Source organism: Copadichromis virginalis, linkage group LG11 (assembly GCF_057382275.1).
Source record: "Copadichromis virginalis isolate Kocher_CV1m ecotype Utaka linkage group LG11, C_Virginalis_male_GT1.1, whole genome shotgun sequence".
NCBI classification, from domain to species: Eukaryota; Metazoa; Chordata; class Actinopteri; order Cichliformes; family Cichlidae; genus Copadichromis; species Copadichromis virginalis.
The window spans coordinates 32,588,270-32,609,738 of record NC_140628.1 but is presented as its reverse complement, the minus strand read 5'-3'; the positions used below and the strand labels follow the sequence as shown (position 1 = coordinate 32,609,738).

Genomic DNA, 21,469 nt, shown 5'->3' with positions numbered 1-21,469 from the left:
AGCGCCTCACAATGTGAAGATCACAAAGTGCTTCACAAATAAATACCAAGGAATTTAAAAGAAAAGATAAACCTTTTAAATATTATAATTGGATGTTGATACAAGACAAAGCTGTCCCAGTGATCACACGGTGAGCGGTGTTGCCACGGCAGCCGGATGCGAGCTCGTTGCCCGTGTTGACTTAGAAGTCCACCTTTGCCAGGTGTCAGCGTGGGTCTGTTCTGCTCGACGCCGGCGGTGCATAGGAAGGAGAGAGCGCTCCTCTATTTATTTTCAGTTTTTGGTTTCACTCGATGGAAACTTTTAGATTTTCTTCTTGTTAGGACTTGGAAAACTTTACTATCCACATGACAGAGCACTCGGACTCATATCTGATTATGTGTAAGATTAAGAGAATATCATAAATGATGGTAAACCTGAAGTCTGCTTTGGATAATTCTCTTTACCAAATCAGTTGGCAACATTTTAGGTTTGTGTTTTGAAGGTTTGTGTAATTGCAGCCACCACGAGTACATGAAAAAGGACTCGAGCTCTTTTTAAACCTTTATTTCCATCCTGTCTGAGCGCAGCCGACAAATGAACATCATGAAAACGATTCAACAGAAAAGTACCCAGTTCTTAGTTAAACTGTTTTCTATGTGAAAACTGTCGTTTCAGCTCCGTATGACGGGAGAACATTACAGCCATGCGCTGAGTCCCCTTAGACAACAATGATGCTAAGTTTAGCTTGTGAAACAGTTTGCTAGTGTAGCTGCTGACACTAGTCTCATTTCAGCTTGATGGTACAAATGTAACAGGAGTGACATTATTGATATTTTACTATATACACACCATTTTTGGAAAAAGGAAGATCAGTGTTGGAATCAAATATGACATTTCAGTCAAAATTCAAGGTATTTATGACCCCTGTGTGAAAGCTTTAGTTATATTTAAGTAAAATATCCCAAACATAAAGTCAAAGATTTGATCCCTGTGTGTTTCAGATGAAATGAAGACAAACTGATGCAGTAAATATTATTTTATCGATGAGAAAACTGTGCAGTATAATTTACTTAAGATGCTGAAGATATGAGAGCATTAAACAGGCTGGTTTTTGGGTAAGAGGCTCTAACAGGAGAGAGATGATACAGAAACATGACATCCTTATAAAATACTGACACACTTTATGAATGGGACAACTTTTCACAGCTCTTTGCATTTAAATGAGCTGCATACCTTTCCCACTGAAACCAGGAAAATCCCACTGTGATGAAAACAATATTTGAACTAAATATATTCTGCATAAATCAAAGCATTATCAAAGTTGTCTGTGGTTCCCTTATTTTTCCTTCTTTCCCTGTCCTGTTGTTCCTGCTCTGTAGCTGATGTTGACACTGACTGATTAACAAAGTCCAAAAGTAGAGGCCAGCTGTCCTTCTTCCACATCTGGATTAAACATGTTACAGCAGTTTGAACAGTGTTGTTCTCGGCTTGATTAAAACTTTAGTCCTAAACATAGTATTAAAAAAATCTCAATGCCAATACTTCCCACAACGACTCTTTGATTTGAAGTAATGCAGTGCCCTCTGTTGACCAGTTATTAATATCATCATTAATATTATAATTTGAAACTGAGACTAGCCCTCTGAAGTTTTACTGCAGTATTCAAACAGACAAAGCTTTCTTATTGCAGATCCATCGGTTCTTCTCATTACAGCTCAATGATTTAAATCCTTCGTCTTGGACAGAGATTGCACAGTGACCGTCAGAAGGAGACAGCAGGTCGATCCAGGAGCTGAGGAAAACAAGAAATCTGCTCAAGGCTGATGGACACTGGTACACCGTAATTGATTTATTCCAGATTTGGGAAATACTTGGAATTTATATTGAGTCAAAGTGTCTCTTACCTATTAGTCATATCCCTTCCATCCAGCCACTTCCATATCCCATCTTCAACTCTCAGACCAATCCAATATCCTTTGTTTTCATCATATTTCCAACTGTTTCCGTTGACAGTTTTCTGAGGACAGAGAGAAAGTTGTCAGAGATATTTAAACAATTTGCTCTAAGAAAGCTTTCAATCTAAAGAAATTATTTTTATTTCATGTAATAACGTGTCCCACAATTTTCTCAGTACCTTTTCTTCTTCATTAATCACAACAACCAGCCTGACAATTCCCAGCCAGCCTGACAAGGCTCACATTTTCTGTCTGCAAGAATAGAGAACTGTCAATAAACAACTTCAGTGCATATCTATGTTAACTTAGGTAATTTTGTACAAATATATTTGGAACATACTGTTATTTTCTTTGGGACAGTAGGCATCAATGCACCATTGAGCTCGACTAACATTGAAGTCACTCCATGATGTTGTATTATTTCTGTTAGGTTTTTCTTCTCTGTCTCCATTTTTCATTTTGAGCATCTGTGTCTCTGCAGTCAAGTTTGTGATCTGTTTTTCTAAAACTGTGGACACTATAAGGTTACAAAGGACAGCAGTTAGTATTTTTAAGTGGTTTGAATATATTTACATATTTCTTATAAATTAAATGGTAAATGGTAAATGGCCTGCATTTGTATAGCGCTTTTTCTAGTCCCTAAGGACCCTAAGGAATTAATGTAAATTAATGCAACAATAACTGTTAAAAAAACACAATCAAATATAAAACATCACACTAGTTTGCGTGTAAGTTTTAAAGTTATACTCACAGTAGATGCGAAGGACCATAATTAGTATTAGAATTCCCCAGCATGTTGCTAGTGATAGAAAAGATTTATTACAAGACGACTTCTTATCTAGCAAAAAAAAAAAAGTTATTTCAACAACTAAAATTATTCATATTTTTCTTGAGAATAAAATGAAATGTGTCAAAGATCCCTTATTATTTAAGCATTCTTCTGTTATGTACAAGCACAAAATACATATTGGAGGCAGAAAAAAATGATTTAACTTCAGAACAGATCTATAATTTTTTTTTTCCATGCTCTTGCTCTTGACGAAGGCGGTCGCACTTTTCTCCTCTCCTCCTCCTCCTCTCCCTTAGCTTCCCTGCTTAGCCTCTTATATCCTTGTCTAGTCTCGTGTTTTTTGTATTACTTTTCCCTGGAACATTCTCTCACAGTCTGTTCTCTAAAACCTAAAAGAGGAATTATGGATTGGATCAACTGGTCCCTAAATGCAATTGACACCCCTTTCTTAACGAGAAGTTTGGGCTTGGGTGAGCCTGAGTGCTGAAGATATCTACCTATTCGGAACCATGGTAACAGGGTTCTGGCTGATCGGAGCTGGCTTGGCCATGGCTTATCAAAGAATTAAGAAAGCGGAACCGGCTGTTCAAACCCCCACAAGGCTGCCCGCTGGGATTGGAACGATGGGAGAGGCGTGAGTTTCTCAAAATGGGCTCATTGAGTGCAGCACAGATAAGATCTTGGAAAGGCTACGGCTGCTGTGAATACTCAGAATAAGACCTCTGACTGCAGACTGGATACATCTCGGAAGGGCTAGCTTGGAATAACATCTCTGGGTGCAAATTGGATGACATCTCAGGGAGGCACACTGCCGTGAGTTATCAGAATCGGCTACTTGAGCACAAGAAATGACAACATCACAGAACGAAGGCGAAGCTCGCGGCTCTCCAATGGGAGATTGAGAGACCAGTGTTGGACTGTAGAACTGCTTTGAAATTCATATGAGCTGTTCGCACTAAAGTAAAAACCACCATCACTTCATGCGGATACCCCTTTGGCGCCAGCTGCGGTCTCAAGGCTGGAGCTGAACAACAACACCCTGATAACGACTGTGTTTAGTCTGTTAGTCTGTTTAGTCCATTCCATGCAAGGCCACCTGGGTTGGCTGGAAGACTGTTTACTTAGCCTAGCAGGGCGAAGGACACTGTCTCAGCTGAACTCTGGACAGGCACACACATACATATACACTGATATGCACACACTCATCCCCCCTCCCTTTCCAAACGCCTTTGACGCTTATTCCCTTCCGATGCTGCACTCTTTACCCACCCCTGTTGCTTGTCATGTGTTTCTTTGGTGTATTAAGAGTTTTTTCATGTGCTATGTGCAGAGGTGGTTTTTTTTCTGTTCTCAAACTGATCTCCCTGTTGGAGCTCAGTCTGGGGGGAGTTGTTTTTTTCTCCTTATCTTTCCTCATGTGGTGCATTTTCCATTGTTATACCTCTCTGACCTGTCTTCCCCATGTGATGTTTTGTGTAATGTATGTATGGTCGAAGGGTAAGATGGCGCCCCCATTGCGTGCATTAGGTCGGCAGCCTTATGAAATTTCCCCTTGTGGGACTAATAAAGGTATATCAAAATCAAAATCAAATAATCACAAAGAAAACTAAATCAGAAAATTTAAAGGCAAAACTAAGGCTAAACCTTGTTAAATGTAATATAGTCCCCCAAAACTCAGAACATTATATGTACAGAAAAAGGCAAAAATGTAAATACAAAAACTCCAAACTCAGGCAAAAAACTGAGGGTCAGTGACAGCTTTTGTCATTTCTGTGTTTTGTATCTTTGTGGGAGATATTACATCTTAAAAATGTTGTTTGAAAAACCCTAAAATTCATAAACATGGTCAAAAACTTGTATTCCATTGTATAATATTTTTATTTATTTTCAGTCAAAGGTTACACAGTTTTAAACATTTAGTTACTTTCCTTGGGTACATTTCTATTTTAAATGCTCTGTCCACAAATGGCCTTTGGTAAGAATTGCTTTACAAAGTCCAGGAACAGAGATGAACAAAAATATGACCTGCTCACCTGCAAACTTTAGCTTCACCAATCAGAAGAAACAAAGAGGCATAAAACAGCTCATCAGACACTCTTTGATCTGAGCTTAGGATAAATAAGGATTATTTCCAACTATCAGTCATGCAAAGCTACGCTATTATAGTCCAGCAGTCAGAGTATAGAGATGGAAATTAGTTGAATTACACAGCAGATCATCTGAGGAACATCAGCCAATAACGTTCAGACTAAACCGACCCACACTCTTCCTTCTCACAGTAACCGGCTGTCTCCTCCTCTCTGTGGAAAATCTTCCCATCAGGCTGCACCTTCCACCTCAGCTTCACCTCTTCTCTGATCCCTTGCTCCAGCAGCTTCTCCCTCACCTGAAACACAGTTTTCACACATTAAAAGAAGCTCCTCATTAATCAGCCGTTGTTTCCGTAGTGAGCAGAAAACATTGTTCGTGCTGTTTCTGGGGGAAATGTACTAAATGAACTGGCTGGAGATGAAACTGAAGTTTGTTATTAGGCCTCATTGCCTGTCATTGGGTCACTTCGTCTCCTCACAGTAATCAGAAATTAAATGACTTCTTCAAGTTAAGAATGAAAAAAGGTTAAATAACAAAAACCGATGGGATTCCATTAAAGGAGCCCCGTATGTCTGCAGCTGTGTGCTGTCACGTTTCCCTGAACCTGGACTGCACAGACTAACTGCTCTCTATCATTTCACAGTAGTCATAGCAGTCTGTTCCTTATATCGGGGCCTGTGTATCCTCTGACCTGCTGCAGGATGGATTCTTGCACTGTGGGGTCGTTCAGGTCTGCAGATCCTGCTCTCAGCTGAACCTTCACTGACCTCAAGGCTCGAGAAGATTTGACATCTGCAGAGAAAGAAAAGGCCGAATTTCAATTCAATTTTATATATACAGCGCCAAATCACAACAACAGCCGTTGTCAAATTAAGATAGATTTTATGTTGTTGGTTCCGAAGATCTGGATGGATATTTTAATGTATTCTTTATTTCTATTTTTCAAGACTTGGAGATTTGCCTTTTTTATATAACTTGGCCTACCCTTTTTAGTTTTGTTAATATTGGTAATAGTGAGAAGTACTATGGTTGGATTCAAATGTATTTAATATAGGGCATCTAATTAAGGTAAATGTCATGTTTTTAGTTGTTAGAATCTGATGAGCAATATTTTATTTTATTATTTGTTATTTTGTTTTTCAGTTTTCCCCCTGAGTGATTGCCACCTTAATGTGGTCAGGGGGTTTGTGTGCCTCAGTGACACTAAGAGCTAGACCTGCAGAAGCTAAGCCTTCAGGGGGGACACCCAAGTTGGTCAGGTTTTAGGGTAGAGGTCTGACAAAGTGCAATCCAATTACATGACAAAAACAGTTATTCAGAACACCCCACACAACCCTTACCCCTTCCTTGCCTCCGTTGCCACCATGTGCCTCCTTTACATTTCTGTCTGGAGGAGGAGAGGAGCTGCAGAAAGGCATGTAAGCTCTGCTTCCTGGTCACAACTCTGGATAGTCATATTTTGGGGGGTTTAATAAATTTGTCCATATTTCTAGAAATGAGAGCTGCTCCATCGAAAGAGGGATGGATGCCGTCTCTCCTAACAAGACCAGGTTTCCTCCAGAAGGTTTGCCAATTATCTATGAAGCCCACATCGTTTCTGGGACACCACTCAGACAGACAGCAATTTAAGGAGAACATGCGACTAAACATGTCACTCCTGGTCTGATTGGGGAGGGGACCAGAGAAAACTACAGAGTCCGACATTGTTTTGGCAAAGTTACACACTGATTCAATATTGATTTTACTGACCTCCGATTGGCGTAACCGGGTGTCATTACTGCCGACGTGAATTATGATTTTACTGAATTTATGTTTACCCTTTGCCAGCAGCTTTAAATTTCTCTCAATGTCACCTGCTCTGGCCCCTGGAAGAAAACTGACTATGGTTGCCGGTGTCCCTAGCTTCACATGTCTGAGAACAGAATCACCAATTACCAGAGTTGGACCCCCGGCGGGTGTGTCGCCGAGTGGGGAAAAATGGTTAGACACATGAACAGGTTGGTGGTGTATCTGGGACTTCTGTTTAAGACTATGCTTCCTCCTCACTGTCACCCAGCCACTCTCTTTCCCCAGCTGCTTAGGGTCTGCCGGGGAACAGCCAGCGGGGCCTACACTATCTTCAGCTGCACCGGCTACAGGGGCCTGGCTAGCTACGGGTGACTCAAGGGTGCGAAGCCGAGTCTCCAATTCAGTAATCCTGGCCTCCAGAGCTGCAGATATGCTACATATGTTACAAGTATCACTACTGCTAAAGGAGGCTGAGGAATAACTAAACATCTGACAAATGAGCAGGAAAGTGCACGAGGGACAGGTGAAGAGGCCATGCTGCACATGAAGATTATACTATGAAAACGGAAGTTATCTAAAGGTTTTTAATTAAATTGGTATGCAGATAAGCTACTCAACTACTACTTCCTGTTCCTGTGTTGGAACAGGAACAGGAAGTGATACTCTACCACAGAGAGAGCGAACATCAAATGACAGCGCCACTCAAAGGATCGACAGTGTTGTGCCAAGAGTGTCCAGATGAGCCCAGGAGGACCAGACTGTGCAGAAACATAGAGGACAGACTCACCTCTGGAGCAGAGGAAGGGGCGTTGTTCATTACAATTATGACTGTAGAAGGAGCCCGTTGATGCATCTATTGTGGCACAGTTTTGAGTGTCATCAGGCTGCCCGGGCCCCCACGGCAGGTTTGAGGCTGTGCTTGAGTTTGACCACATCCAGTAATTTCTATACAGTCCAATCCAGGCCTGATTAGAAGGTGTCAACATGTTAGCGACCTTGGTGTTGAAATCTGAATCAATCATGCTGCTCAGGTCTATGTATTTCTGTCTGCAGTAAGACTGAGCATCAGGCCAGGTCATCAAGGTCGACACCGGGACGATAATGTCACTCATGCCTGAAAGACAAAAGATCAGATGGATTCAGACCTGCAGCTCAAATGTTCAGTTTGTCAAACCCTGGTTCCAAAGTCCAAAACACTCACCATTAAAGCAGAAAAAGCTATGTTGTTCTGAGCATTGTCTTGTGGACCATGATCCATTACTAGATATTGTAACACACTCCCCAGTCCCTGGCTGTCCCGGGGACCAGGGAGGAAACCAGGATGACTGATATGGACTGAGGCGAGACCATTTCCAGCCGCTCTTGGAGAGTCCAATCCACACCTCTGTGCTCCCCGCCCATTTCTGGGCTTCCTGGATGAGAGCTGAGCTGTTAACGATGGCGAGGTCAATGTACTCATCTCTGCAGTATTGCTGAGCGTCGTTCCAGGACTTCTGCAGGTCAACGAGGTGGAGCTGTCTGACTAACTGATCAGACTGAAAATGGCAGACCATCACGTAACCTGAGAGAGGACACAAGTCAGTCAGCGCGGTCACAGACTCATCTCAGCTCGATTTTACTCGTCAGGAGAATTTACAGAGATTTGAACAGTGTTGCGGTCTGTTAATATATGTGTCCTTCAAAGGATCTGTAACTCGTATACTGGTTAAAATGTGTTTTACAATGCCTGTGGACACCTACACACTGGTTTCCTGCTCCAGGGCAAAACTCACACATCAGGTTAAAAAGCTGCTGTCTTTCTTTTTTTACTCTTTTACTTCACTTCATACAAACTGTTACAAACTACCGACTATTAAACTGTCAATCAAACTTAACTGGACCCAAAGAAACCTTTAGAAGTTTAGTTGACATGACAAAGATCTTTGGAGATTGTACGAGTGTTTCTGTGACTGCTTGAAGCTTGTTTACAGACACCTTTAAAATAATCACTATGGAGCAGTTCAGTTTGTGCTTTCATTGATTTTCTGATATGAAGTTTTATTCAAATTATAAATGAGGCGACTGAGATGAGTTTACAGACCTGAGAGCAGCAGGAGGATCAGTCCACACCCCTTCATGGCTGAGAGCTGAAAAATTGTGAAGAATGTCCTCATGAATCTCATCTGCAGCTGCTCTATCATTATTAATCATAACACTTAAACCAGCATCAACAAAGAGGCAGATGTCTCTGTCATTCACTCCATTTCTATCCTAATCTAATGATTCAAACAAAACTATCAAACATATTTAACATTTGAAACGTTCAACTTTAAAAAGTGTTGTCTTTATTCAATTATCATCATTTTGTTTATTAGAATACCAGATAATGAATGTGTGAGATTATCAAATAAACCAAAACAAACATATGCATAACATACCTGACACAATGAGACGTCTGTTAAGCTGTGACACAGTCAGAACTCTTCATCTGATATATATGTCATCCTCGCTCCTCCTCCCACATCTATCAGAGACTTTGTAAAAGTGGTTTTAGAAAGCAGCCCAGTGTTCATTAAAGTGCATTTGTTTAAAGATGCTCAGAGTCATTTAACTGAAGATGACTTATTCAAAGTTATTACAGATGCAAACAGACTAACGTCTGGCAGAACGGGCTGTGAATTGGACCTAAACAATGTCACAGGGGTCGAATCATGAGACTAGGACTGAGGTTAAACACAGGAAACGGGCCGTTTGGTTTCAGGCTTCAGTCTGTGAGTGGAAGAACATGCTTCTCCTCCTGACTGGAGTTCAGCGTGTCTGCTGCATCATCAGCAAAGATGGACGCACTTGGAAATGTTTGTGTCTTCATTTGAATCCAAAGCTGAGGTTCGTGAGTTTGCTTGCTGTGCATGTGTTTGCATGGATACAGCACTGATTCTCTGCCCGACCATTTCAGTTTTATTTGAATAATGTTGTAATTATTATAATTCAAACAAAAGAGGGTTCAAGCTTGACTCCTCCAAACAAATCAGTGATGATGAAGACGCAACCTGACACATTTCACATGTCAGTTCCAATCATAGAGAACAAATAGTTTTTATTTTATTCTTTGTTTGTTTAGCTTCAGCGTGTTTTTTTTTAAAATGATATTACAGTTTTAGTGCATCTCCTCTAAAAGTGCAAAACTTGCTTTCAGAGTCTCACACAGCACCACTTCCAAAGATGGAGGCTCAAGACAAATAAAATGATTTTAAAGTCACCACTAAATTTCACTGAAAGTAAGTAAATGTTGTTTATGTAGTGCCTCACAATGTGAAGATCACAAAGTGCTTCACAAATAAATACCAAGGAATTTAAAAGAAAAGATAAACCTTTTAAATATTATAATTGGATGTGCTGCAGGTGATGATGTTGATACAAGACATACCTGTCCCAGTGATCACACGGTGAACGGTGTTGCCACGGCAGCCGGATGCGAGCTCGTTGCCCGTGTTGACTTAGAAGTCCACCTTTGCCAGGTGTCAGCGTGGGTCTGTTCTGCTCGACGCCGGCGGTGCATAGGAAGGAGAGAGTGCTCCTCTATTTATTTTCAGTTTTTAGTTTCATTCGATGGAAACTTTTAGATTTTCTTCTTGTTAGGACTTGGAAAACTTTACTATCCACATGACAGAGCACTCGGACTCATATCTGATTATGTGTAAGATCAAGAGAATATCATAAATGATGGTAAACCTGAAGTCTGCTTTGGATAATTCTCTTTACCAAATCAGTTGGCAACATTTTAGTTTTGTGTTTTGAAGGTTTGAGTAATTGCAGCCACCACGAGTACATGAAAAAGGACTCGAGCTCTTTTTAAACCTTTATTTCCATCCTGTCTGAGCGCAGCCCACAAACGAACATCATGAAAACGATTCAACAGAAAAGTACCCAGTTCTTAGTTAAACTGTTTTATATGTGAAAACTGTCGTTTCAGCTCCGTGTGATGGGAGTCCCCTTAGACAACAATGATGCTAAGTTTAGCTTGTAAAACAGTTTGCTAGTGGAGCTGCTGACACTAGTCTCATTTCAGTTTGATGGTACAAATGTAACAGGAGTGACATTATTGATATTTTACTATATACACACCATTTTTTGGAAAAAGAAAGCTCAGTGGTGGAATCAAATATGACATTTCAGTCAAAATTCAAGGTATTTATTTCTATTTCATATCATTTATGACCCTGTGTGAAAGCTTTAGTTATATTTAAGGAAAATATCCCAAACATAAAGTCAAAGATTTGATCCCTGTGTGTTTCAGATGAAATGAAGACAAACTGATGCAGTAAATATTCTTTTATTGATGAGAAAACTGTGCAGTATAATCTACTTAAGATGCTGAAGATATGAGAGCATTAAACTATACTATACTGCAACAACATGGGAATAGAGCAGCTGTGATAGAAAACAGCATTAATGAATCAAAAGTACGGAAGTGGAGGAAGCAAGAAGAATGAGTTGAACAAAGTTTGATTTATCTGACTGCTTTGTTTCGCTTAATGTGCCTTATGTGCAATTTATGGTCCGAAAAATACACATTTGACTTTTTTATTTGGCACACTGCAGTGTAATATTGCAAAGCACCTCTTTTTAACTTCAGTGGATATTATACATGGTTATGCTCAGGATATGTCAGCCCATTTCTACTGGAAATGCCTTTTGGTTAACCTCTTAAGCCCCAAGCCTACCTGATCTCCTGCCTTTTGCCCCCGTATCAGGGGGCGTTGGGGCTTAAAAGTTAAAATTTCAGCAAGGAATTTGCATTTGCACTGTTACATTTTTATATAGGTTTAATGCACATAAAAACAGCTGCTTGTTTAAGTGAAAATAAATGGATGGGGGTTTTCTGCGCTAGTAAAGTTGTGGAGTTGTATTTTGTTTCGCAGAAATTATATCGTCAGTTATATCGTTATCGCAAATTTTCAAATATATATCGTGATATATATTTTTGGCCATATCGCCCTGCCCTAATTGATAATATTTCAAAGAAGAGGGTTTAAACTATTTTCATTTTGCTGGTTAAATATAGAGTTAAAGCAGAGTTTCAGTTTTACTCATTGATGGATAATTTAACATATTTTTCTTCTCAGTGGTGTTTTAAGAATGTGGTGTGTTCTGTTATAGATGGCCATTTGTAATTCAGCCCTATGTTCATGTGACAGTTTTGTTTTTTTGTTTTTTTTCCCCTGTGATGTCAAAACTTGTGATGTCTTAATGTTTATTTATTGGTAATAAATGTGTTTTTAAAAATCAAAAAAATCTTTCTTTCTTTCTTTCTTTCTTTCTTTCTTTCTTTCTTTCTTTCTGTAACCGGGAGGGGAGAGAATTTTGTCATGTTTTGTATTGAAGAACTGTGTTTCCTTAATTAAAATAAAATGTTTTAACATTATTCTTTTAGGTTTAAATTGCTTGGGTCAACTGAGAGCTTTAATTTTAGATTTACAAATCGTATCTGTCTTTCACAAAATAAAGGTCTTGGTATGAAATAATGCCTTGTTGTAGGAGGGGGTGGTTTGAGGCTATCCTGCAGGGAGGGTGGAGATGTGGGTTCACGGGACAGTGCCAAGCAAGGCCGGCTGGCACAGCTGATTTTCATCATGCTAACCAAGACTTCCATATTTCTAGTAGCTGCCGAGGGCTGGTGGAGCAGAAGCATACAAGAGCTGAGCTGAAGCTACAGATTCCACAGAGCCTCCAGCTCTCAACACTGTTAATAAAAGTGCACTCAAACTCATCCAACGGTCTCTGAGTGTGTGTCATGCCAGGGTTCTGGTAACAAGTGTTACACTCATGTTGACTGGGGCTTACTAAAGACAGACTAGAATGTCACCCTCCTCCCTACAACCACATTTCCTGTTGGTTTAGTTCTATGTTTCTGGCCTAAACTCTAATTTTATGTACACTCAACAAAAATATAAACGCAACACCTTTGTTACTGCTCCCATTCCCCATGGGATGGACGTAGAGACCTAAAATTCATTCCAGATACACAATATAACCATCCCTCCCAAACAGTGGTCACAAATCAGTCCAAATGTGTGGTAGTGGGCACATCTGCTATATTGAGATAATCCATCCCACCTCACAGGTGTGCCACATCAGGATGCTGATCTGACATCATGAGTAGTGCACAGGTGTACCTCAGACTGCCCACAACAAAAGGCCACCCTGGAATGTGCAGTTTTGTCTCACAGCAAAATGCCACAGATGCCACAAGCAATGAGGGAGCGTGCAATTGGCATGCTGACAGCAGGAATGTCAACCAGATCTGTCGCCCGTGCATTGAATGTTCATTTCTCAACCATAAGCCGTCTCCACAGGCGTTTCAGAGAATATGGCAGCACATCCAACCAACCTCACAACCGCAGACCTCGTGTAACCACACCAGCCCAGGACCTCCACATCCAGCAGGTTCACCTCCAAGATCGTCTGAGACCAGCGACCCAGACAGCTGCTGGAACAACTGGTTTGCACAACCAAACAATTTCTGCACAAACTGTCAGAAACCGTCTCAGGGACGCTCAACTGCATGCCCGTCGTCCTCATCGGGGTCTTGACCTGACTCCAGCTCGTCGCCGTAACAGACTTGTGTGGGCAAATGCTCACATTCGATGGCGTCTGGCACGTTGGAGAGGTGTGCGCTTCACGGATGAATCATGGTTCACATTGTTCAGGGCAGATGGCAGCTGAGAATGTCCCAGTTCTTGCATGGCCAGCATACTCACCGGACATGTCACCCATTGAGCATGTTCGGGATGTGCTTGACCGGCGTATACGACAGCGTGTACCAGTTCCCACGAATATCCAACAACCTCGCACAGCCATTGAAGTGGAGTGGACCAACATTCCACAGGCCACAATTGACAATCTGATAGACTCCATGCGACGATGTGTTGCACTGCATGAGGCAAATGGTGGTCACACCAGATACTGACCGGTTCTGGGTCCCCAGACCCCCAATAGCGCAAAAAACTGCACATTCCAGGGTGGCCTTTTGTTGTGGGCAGTCTGAGGTACACCTGTGCACTACTCATGATGTCAGATCAGCATCCTGATGTGGCACACCTGTGAGGTGGGATGGATTATCTCAATATAGCAGATGTGCCCACTACCACACATTTGGACTGATTTGTGACCACTGTTTGGGAGGGATGGTTATATTGTGTATCTGGAATGAATTTTAGGTCTCTACGTCCATCCCATGGGGAATGGGAGCAGTAACAAAGGTGTTGCGTTTATATTTTTGTTGAGTGTAGTTATACACATTGTCAGTTTTTTATTAGATCATTACAACTCTCAAGAAATAATTAAGGTTTAAGAGCTTATCAAATAGACATGCTTGGGAAATTACATATGTGAAAGAGTGTAAATTTGAAATACAAAGCCCACGATCTGAATAAACTCCAATAATAGTGGATCTCATGCTTTTCATATGATGCACAAAGTAACATCAGCTGATCGCATTGAGAGCAGAAGAACCGATAATTGTGATTGATGGGCAGGCAGACTAACAATCCCAGGGAATTGGACTACTGGGAACCAGTTCTTGATTCCCATCCCTCCTTCCAGTTGTGTTAACACTTTTTGTTGTTGTAGTTTTTTTGGGTTTTTTTTTTTTTATTATACAACTCACCATTTGTATCAGGAGTTTGTTCAGTTGCTTTATTTTCAACCTTCATTTCTTCATGTGCAGCTTCCTTGTCCTGTTTTACTGAGAGTTTAAAGGGTAATTGGAGTTAAACAGTTTTCAAACAACCACAATTTTTGTAGACTTTGGGTCATTTTGAATGAACAAAATATTTTTGCTCAATGTTGACAGAATTCAGCATCTTAAATCTAATTGGAGACATCATAGCTCTTTTTAGAAATGTATTTTTTTCTCTGGAACTTTGCCTTAGATTGTACAGGGAAAGTTTGCCTTTGATGTGGCAGCACATATCTCAGTATCTGACCCACTGGATTTGCTTACAGTCTTTTTTTACTGTTTACTATTACTGAAGAAAACATCACCTAAACCAACATGACTTGAAACAGTAATCACATAGAGATGCAGACTTTGCTAAGTTTTTTGGGAGTTGTACACTGAGCAATAGCACTGTGTTTAAACAATAGAACATAATAATTATCATAATAGCAATAAGCTTCTGTTTTTGCGTGAGAATGTAAGATGTGTTGAATCTTAAATTCTTTTATGGCTTCACACTGAAGACGGGGTGTTCTTATCTACAAGTCACTAGACACTTCTTGTGGCTTGTACACTGAGAAATACCACAGAGCATCATAATAAACTGCTGCTTCACCAGTGTAACTCTGTCTCTTCTAACTAACCTCTGCTTTTGACATATACACTCACTGGACACTTTATTAGGCACGCGATGCTTGTCCTGAGATGACATTGGCTTTGCCTTTATAACTCCATTAATTCTTCAACAAGGTCCAAGAAATATTCCTGAGATTACTATTATTATGATACCATCTTACACTTGCTGCAGATTTGCCAGCTGGAAATCCATGATGTGAATTCCCCACACCACACAGAACTAATGAGCCAACCACAAGGCATCAATTCATTGCATTTAGACATGTATATATTAGTCAAGAAAACCTGCTTAAGTTCAAACTAAGCCTCAAAATAAGGAAACCAACTCCCATGCTCCCTGTTTTTCATGAAAAAAATCACAAAATGTTGATGCTTGTGGGGAAGAGAATAGATGTGTCAAGGCAAATAAGACACTTTTTAAACCATGTGGAGCAGCTCTCACCATTAAAAACATGATAACTTTAGTCAGCTTAGTCAACTTTAGATTTAGTTGTGTTAATGCTGTGAAGCGCAGGATTCTTTATTCCGATGTGCGAGACTCTTGTGGTCCTTCATGAAATTAGCACAAAGTATGTGGAAGCGGTTAAAAGCCACACAAACATGCAGAAGCAACTAGAATAATAAAGAGAAAGAGGAACATTATTGTGTGAATGTTACACAGTATTTAAATGTAAATTCAAGCCAGCATTCACGAAATTGTGCTCCGCACATTTTTTGGCCTTTGACTACTTCCACATACTTTGTGCTATTTTTATGTAGGACCACAAGAGAAATAAAGACTCCTGTGCTAAATAATAATATTGTGTAATATAATGTGCATCTGTAAATTTATTTATGAATGGGTTCTAAATGTTTCTATTTATTTAAACAGTAATAAAGTAAGTTATTTTTTTAATAATTTAATTTAGAATAAAAACACTATTTATAAATCAATATTTCAAAATGAATTATTCATCGATGAATAAATACTTAAATCAACTATTTACTAAAAAAATTAACCTCTGAATAAAAACATTTAACATTTAACTCATTTAAAAAGCTTTTTCAAATTCCAAATAAAAAAACATATTTTCAAAATCTTTTTGAAAGGTTGATACTGGACTGAAATCTGGTGACTGTGGAGGCAGTTTGACTATAGTGAACTCACATAGTGTTTTATCTGGCTGGAATCAGCCAAAAGAATTGTGGGTATGAAGAGATGTACATGTTCAACAATAATACACAGGTGGACTGTGCCATTTTTATTTATGCTCAGTTGACATAAATGACCCAAAGTGTGCCAAGAAAATACCCCCCAAACCCTTACAGCACCACCACCAGGCTGAGCTGGTGATACAAAGCAGGATGGATCCATAATTTCATTTCAATCAATGTAAATGAATAAAATCAAAACTTTACTAACAACACTAAAAAAAGTCAAGCTGATATGATAACAATATGCAAAATACACAACATGAGACTTCAATTATAAGCTGAACTTCCTGTTCTTCTCTGCTGCTCTGTAGCTGATGTTGACACTGTGACTGATTAACAAAGTCCAAATGTAGAGGCCAGCTGTCCTTCTTCTACATGTTACAGTAGTTTGAACAGTGTTGTTCTTGGCTTGACTAAAACATTTGTCATTAATATAACATAGCTTAACAATAACTATCATTGCAATCATGAAAAAATCTCAGTGCAGATACTTCAGGGAACAACTCATTGATCTGAAGTAATGCAGTGCCCTCTGTTGACCAGTTATTATCATCATTAATATTATATTTTGAGACTGAGACTATCCAAAAGTCCTCTGAAGTTTTACTGCAGTATTCAAACAGACAAAGCTTTCTTATTGCAGATCCATGGGTTCTTCTCAGCACAGCTCACTGATTTAAATCCTTCGTCTTGTACAGAGATTGCACAGTGACCATCAGAAGGAGGCTGGTTCATCCAGGAGCTGAGGAAAACAAGAATTCTGCTCAAGGCTGATGGACACTGGTACACTGTAATTGATTTATCACAGATTTGGGAAATACTTGAAATTTATATTGATTCAAAGTGTCTCTTGCCTATTAGTCAGATTCCTTCCATCCAGCCACTTCCATATCCCATCTTCAACTGTCAGACCAATCCAGTATCCTTTGTTTCCATCATATTTCCAACTCTTTTCACTGACAGTTTTCTGAGGACAGAGAGAAAGTTGTCAGAGTTATTTAAACAATTTGCTCTAAGAAAGCTTTCAAGCTAAAGAGATTATATTTTTATTTTCATGAAGTCTGTCATAAAGAGTCCCACAGTTCTCTCAGTACCTTTTCGTCTTCATTAATAACAACAGTTAAATCTGAAATCTTTCCTCTGCAGTTTTCTCGAGCTTCTTCCCAGGTTTTCCATTCAGCACGTTTAACATTATTAACTGCATAGCAGCTGGACTTAACATGATCCCATCCCTTCTGACAAGGCTTACATGTTCTGTCTGCAAGAATAGAGAATGATTAATAAACAACATCAGTGCATATCTATGTTAAATTAGGTAATTTTGTACAAATATATTTGGAACATACCGTTTTTTTTCTTTGGGACAGTAGGCATCAATGCTCCACTGAGCTCGACTAACATTGAGCTCATTACATTGTGTCGTCATCTGTTGTATTATTTCTGTTAGGTTTTTCTTTTCTGTCTCCAGCTCCTCATTTTTCTTTTTGAGCATCTGTGTCTCTTCAGTCAAGTTTGCGATCTGTTTTTCTAAAACTGTGGAGACTATAAGGTCACAAAGAACAGCACTTGGTTTTGGGTTTGAATATATTTATATGTTTCTTGTAAATTAGTGTAACAATAACTGTTAAAAAAACACAATCAAATATAAAACATCACACTACTTTTGTCCTTACACATGTCAGACCAAAGTGTAGTTTTAAAGTTATACTCACAGTAGAATCGAAGGACCATAATTAGTAACAGAATTCCCCAGCATGTTGCTAGTGATGGAAAAGATTTATTACAAGACGACTTCTTATCTGGCAAAAAAAAAAAAAAGTTATTTCAACAACCAAAATTATTCATAGTTTTCTTTAGAATACAATGAAATGTGTCAAAGATCCCTTATTATTTAAGCATTGTTCTGTTATGTACAAGCACAAAATACATATTGGAGGCAGAAAGAAATGATTTAACTTTGGAACAAATCTATAATCACAAAGAAAACTAAATCAGAAAACCTGAAGGCAAAACTAAAGCTAAACCTTGTTAAATGTAATACAGACCCCCAAAACTCAGAACACTATATATACAGAAAAAGGCAAAAATGTAAACACAAAAACTCCAAACTCAGGCAAAAAACTCAGGGTCAGTGACAGCTTTTGTCATTTCTGTTTTGTATCTTTGTGGGAGATATTACATCTTAAAAAATGTTGTTTGAAAAACCCTAAAATTCAGAAACATGGTCAAAAACTTGTATTCCATTGTATAATATTTTTTATTTCTTTTCAGTCAAAGGTTACACAGTTTTAAACGTTTAATTCCTTTTCATGGGTACATTTCTATTTTAAATACTCTGTCCACAAATGGCCTTTGGTAAGAATTGCTTTACAAAGTCCAGGAACAGAGATTATCAAAAATATGACTGACATCTGGTAATTTATTCAAAACTGTTTTATGAAAAATCTATGTCAGGAACTTATAATATTCAATTAAACATAATGTTGGAGGCAGATCTGATTATAGACAGAATTTCGTATTACTTCAGTTTCCTCAAAGTAGTAAACACATTAGTGCAACACCTTGATGCACGAACGCCAGTCAATTAAAAGTTATAAATGCTGTTTTAACAAAGATCTTTCCTGCTGTTGTCAGCTTGAAGAAGGAAACTAAAGTATTACAGGAGTCTTTGTTACAATGTCTCCCGATCTGTCTCAGCTGACTGCATGTCTGACCATGGTTTCATCAATTATCACTGGTCAGTGTTCATTACAATATGCATATTGTAGACAGTGGTGCTAGTTTCAGTCATTATGCAAATGTAGTGTTTTTTAAGTTGGAGAAACCTGCATTCAGCTGAGAATGAAGAAGTCACTTGGATGAGTAATGAAACGTTTTTCTCAATGAAAACGCGACGTCCAGATGAACAGAATCAAGTTTTTTGGATTTCCTGATTGAGCATGCATCAAGACAAGATTGTTCATTGTATCTTAATTATATTATGATTTCCTTTCATCTTGTGTTCTGCTTTGCCCTCAATGTTTATCCTAATTTCATGTTCTTCTGGATAAAGGCCCAGTCAGGCAGGCAGTCAGTCAGTGAGTCTTTCTTTTTTTCTTTCTTTCTTTCTTTCTTTCTTTCTTTCTTTCTTTCTTGGAGAGGGAATTTTGTCATGTTTCGTATTGAAGAACTGTGTTTCCTTAATCAAAATAAAATGTTTTAACATTATTTTTGTAGGTTTAAATTGCTTGGGTCAACTTGAGAGCTTTCATTTTAGATTTACAAATCTAACCTGTCTTTCACAAAATAAAGGTATTGGCATGAAATAATGACTTGGTGTAGGAAATGGCAGGTGTATCAAAATATCAGTGAGAATGTGTGTCATTGTAGCACGGTGGGCTTTGAAATACAAGGCCCACGATCTGAATAAACTCCAATAATAGTGGATCTCATGCTTTTCATACGATGCACAAAGTAACATCAGCTGATCGCATTGAGAGCAGAAGAACCGATAAGTGTGATTGATGGGCAGGCAGACTAACAATCCCAGGGAATTGGACTACTGGAAACCAGCTCTCGATTCTCATCCCTCCTTCCAGTTGTGTTAACACAGAGAGATTTTGTTTGATTTTTGTTGTTGTTGTTGTTTTTTTTAACTCACCATTTGTATCAGGAGCTTGTTGAGTTGCTTTATTTTCAACCTTCATTTCTTCATGTGCAGCTTCCTTGTCCTGTTTTACTGAGAGTTTAAAGGATAATTGGAGTTAAGCAGTTTTCAAACAACCACAATTTTCGTAGACTTTGGGTTATTTTGAATGAACAAAATGTTTTTGCTCAATGTTGACAGAATTCAGCATCTTAAATCTACGTTGAGACATCATAGCTCTTTTTAGAAATGTATTTTTTCTCTGGAACTTTGCCTTAGATTGTACAGGGAAAGTTTGCCTTTGATGTGGCAGCACACATCTGTCACGGTCTGCAGAGACAGGCCGTGCGGCGGTGTGTGTAATGGACCCAGGTGCGTACACAAGTGAGCAGACGGGAGTGAGCGTAACAGAAAGCGAGCCGTTTAATATGGCTGGTAGAAAAGGTACAAACAAAGGGCAAGGCAAACTGAAGCAAAATTAACACAAACCTAAACTGGGGAATCTAAACAAACAATAAGAAAAACCTAGACAGGAAACTTGGAAGCATGGCATGGGAAACATGGCGTGGACAACAGACCGGGCATGGAAACACGGAGGGTGGGAATACAGACGACACGACACAGACTGTAAGAAACACAGAGACTAAATACACATGAGGGATGATCAGGGGAAGTGGCCACACATGGGAACGCAGCTGACACACATGAACTTAACGACAGGACAGGAGGAGTGAAACTGAATACACTGACAGTGAATGCAGGCCTTCAAAGTAAAACAGGAAACATGAGACATGAACCGGGGAGACGTAGTACAGGTGGAGGTGACAATACTGACAGCATGAACTTGACAGTACAAGACGCACAGACATAAACACACGAAGGGCAAGGGAGACGTAATGCAAGGGTGATATATACAAATGGCTGGACTACCTTAATGAACCTAAACAATCAATAAACATCAAAATAGACTAAACACAAAACACCGGGTCGCACGACCCAGGACCATGACAATATCTCAGTATCTGACCAGTTGGATTTGCTTACAGTCTTTTTTTTACTGTTTACTATTACTGAAGAAAACATCACCTAAACCAACATGACTTGAAACAGTAATCACATAGAGATGCAGACTTTGATTCACATCAATAGCCCTGAGCTTTAGAAAATCTTTTTTTGATACACTGCATTTGAAAAGCTTAGCTTACCTGCTGATTGTGTTCATTTGTTAGTTCTTAATATGACCTTCTCCTCTGCCGTAGTTAACGCCCTGCTGCTGAGTTTTTTGGGAGTTGTACACTGAGCAATAGCACTGCGTTTAAACAATAGAAAATAATAATTATCATAATAGCAATAAGCTTCTGTTTTTGCGTGAGAATGTAAGGATGTGTTGAATCTTACATTCTTTTATGGCTTCACACTGAAGACGGGGTGTTCTTATCTACAAGTCACTAGACACACTTCTTGTGGCTTGTACACTGAGAAATACCACAGAGCATCATAATAAACTTCCTCAGTGCCCAGTCTGTCTTATACCAGCTTCTGCTTTTGCCTGAGAATGTAAGATGATTCCATATATGGCTTCAAACTGAAGACAGGGTGTTCTTATGTACCAGTGACTATATAATAAAAAAACATATTTTCAAAATCTTTTTGAAAGGTTGATACTGGACTGAAATCTGGTGACTGTGGAGGCAGTTTGACTATAGTGA

General features: G+C 39.2%; 2 protein-coding genes, 1 long non-coding RNA gene and 2 pseudogenes across 3 annotated transcripts; all 5 read right to left on the bottom strand.

Annotated features, from left to right (window-relative positions):
* Positions 1 to 1,628: 1,628 nt before the first annotated feature.
* Positions 1,629 to 4,012, bottom strand: LOC146699132 (C-type lectin domain family 17, member A-like; annotated as a pseudogene).
* Positions 4,013 to 4,594: 582 nt separating this feature from the next.
* On the bottom strand, positions 4,595 to 9,066 carry LOC146699130 (putative C-type lectin domain family 20 member A). Its single transcript, XM_085472725.1, has 6 exons — positions 9,024 to 9,066; positions 8,687 to 8,732; positions 7,808 to 8,167; positions 7,394 to 7,720; positions 5,510 to 5,610; positions 4,595 to 5,113 (listed from the first exon to the last, which is right to left on the bottom strand). Exons 2-6 carry the CDS (start codon positions 8,721 to 8,723, stop codon positions 4,976 to 4,978), a joined length of 963 nt encoding a protein of 320 aa, XP_085328851.1. The 5' UTR covers positions 8,724 to 8,732; positions 9,024 to 9,066; the 3' UTR covers positions 4,595 to 4,975.
* LOC146699131 (uncharacterized) lies at positions 6,271 to 7,142 on the bottom strand (annotated as a pseudogene).
* Positions 9,067 to 16,167: 7,101 nt separating the features above from the next.
* Positions 16,168 to 17,120, bottom strand: LOC146699129 (C-type lectin domain family 17, member A-like; the record flags this gene model as incomplete). The annotated part of the gene is made up of 2 exons (XM_085472609.1): positions 16,168 to 16,877; positions 16,990 to 17,120. Coding segments are annotated over 2 exons (258 nt in total), but the record flags the coding sequence as incomplete, so codon positions are not given.
* A 277-nt stretch (positions 17,121 to 17,397) lies between these two features.
* On the bottom strand, positions 17,398 to 21,316 carry LOC146699128 (uncharacterized). The gene is made up of 5 exons (XR_014922770.1): positions 21,159 to 21,316; positions 20,966 to 21,069; positions 19,776 to 19,853; positions 17,848 to 17,934; positions 17,398 to 17,677 (listed from the first exon to the last, which is right to left on the bottom strand). It is a non-coding gene; the product is annotated as an uncharacterized LOC146699128 (long non-coding RNA).
* Between the last annotated feature and the right edge of the window lie 153 nt (positions 21,317 to 21,469).

Excerpts from the sequence above, each read along its gene's own strand:
- LOC146699130 (XM_085472725.1), bottom strand. The coding sequence starts at position 8,723 with ATGAAGGGGTGTGGACTGATCCTCCTGCTGCTCTCAG. Across the intron at positions 7,721-7,807 it reads TAGCTTTTTCTGCTTTAATG|GCATGAGTGACATTATCGTC; the intron begins GTGAGTGTTTTG and ends TTTGTCTTTCAG. Across the intron at positions 5,611-7,393 it reads CCCCTTCCTCTGCTCCAGAG|ATGTCAAATCTTCTCGAGCC; the intron begins GTGAGTCTGTCC and ends CTTTCTCTGCAG.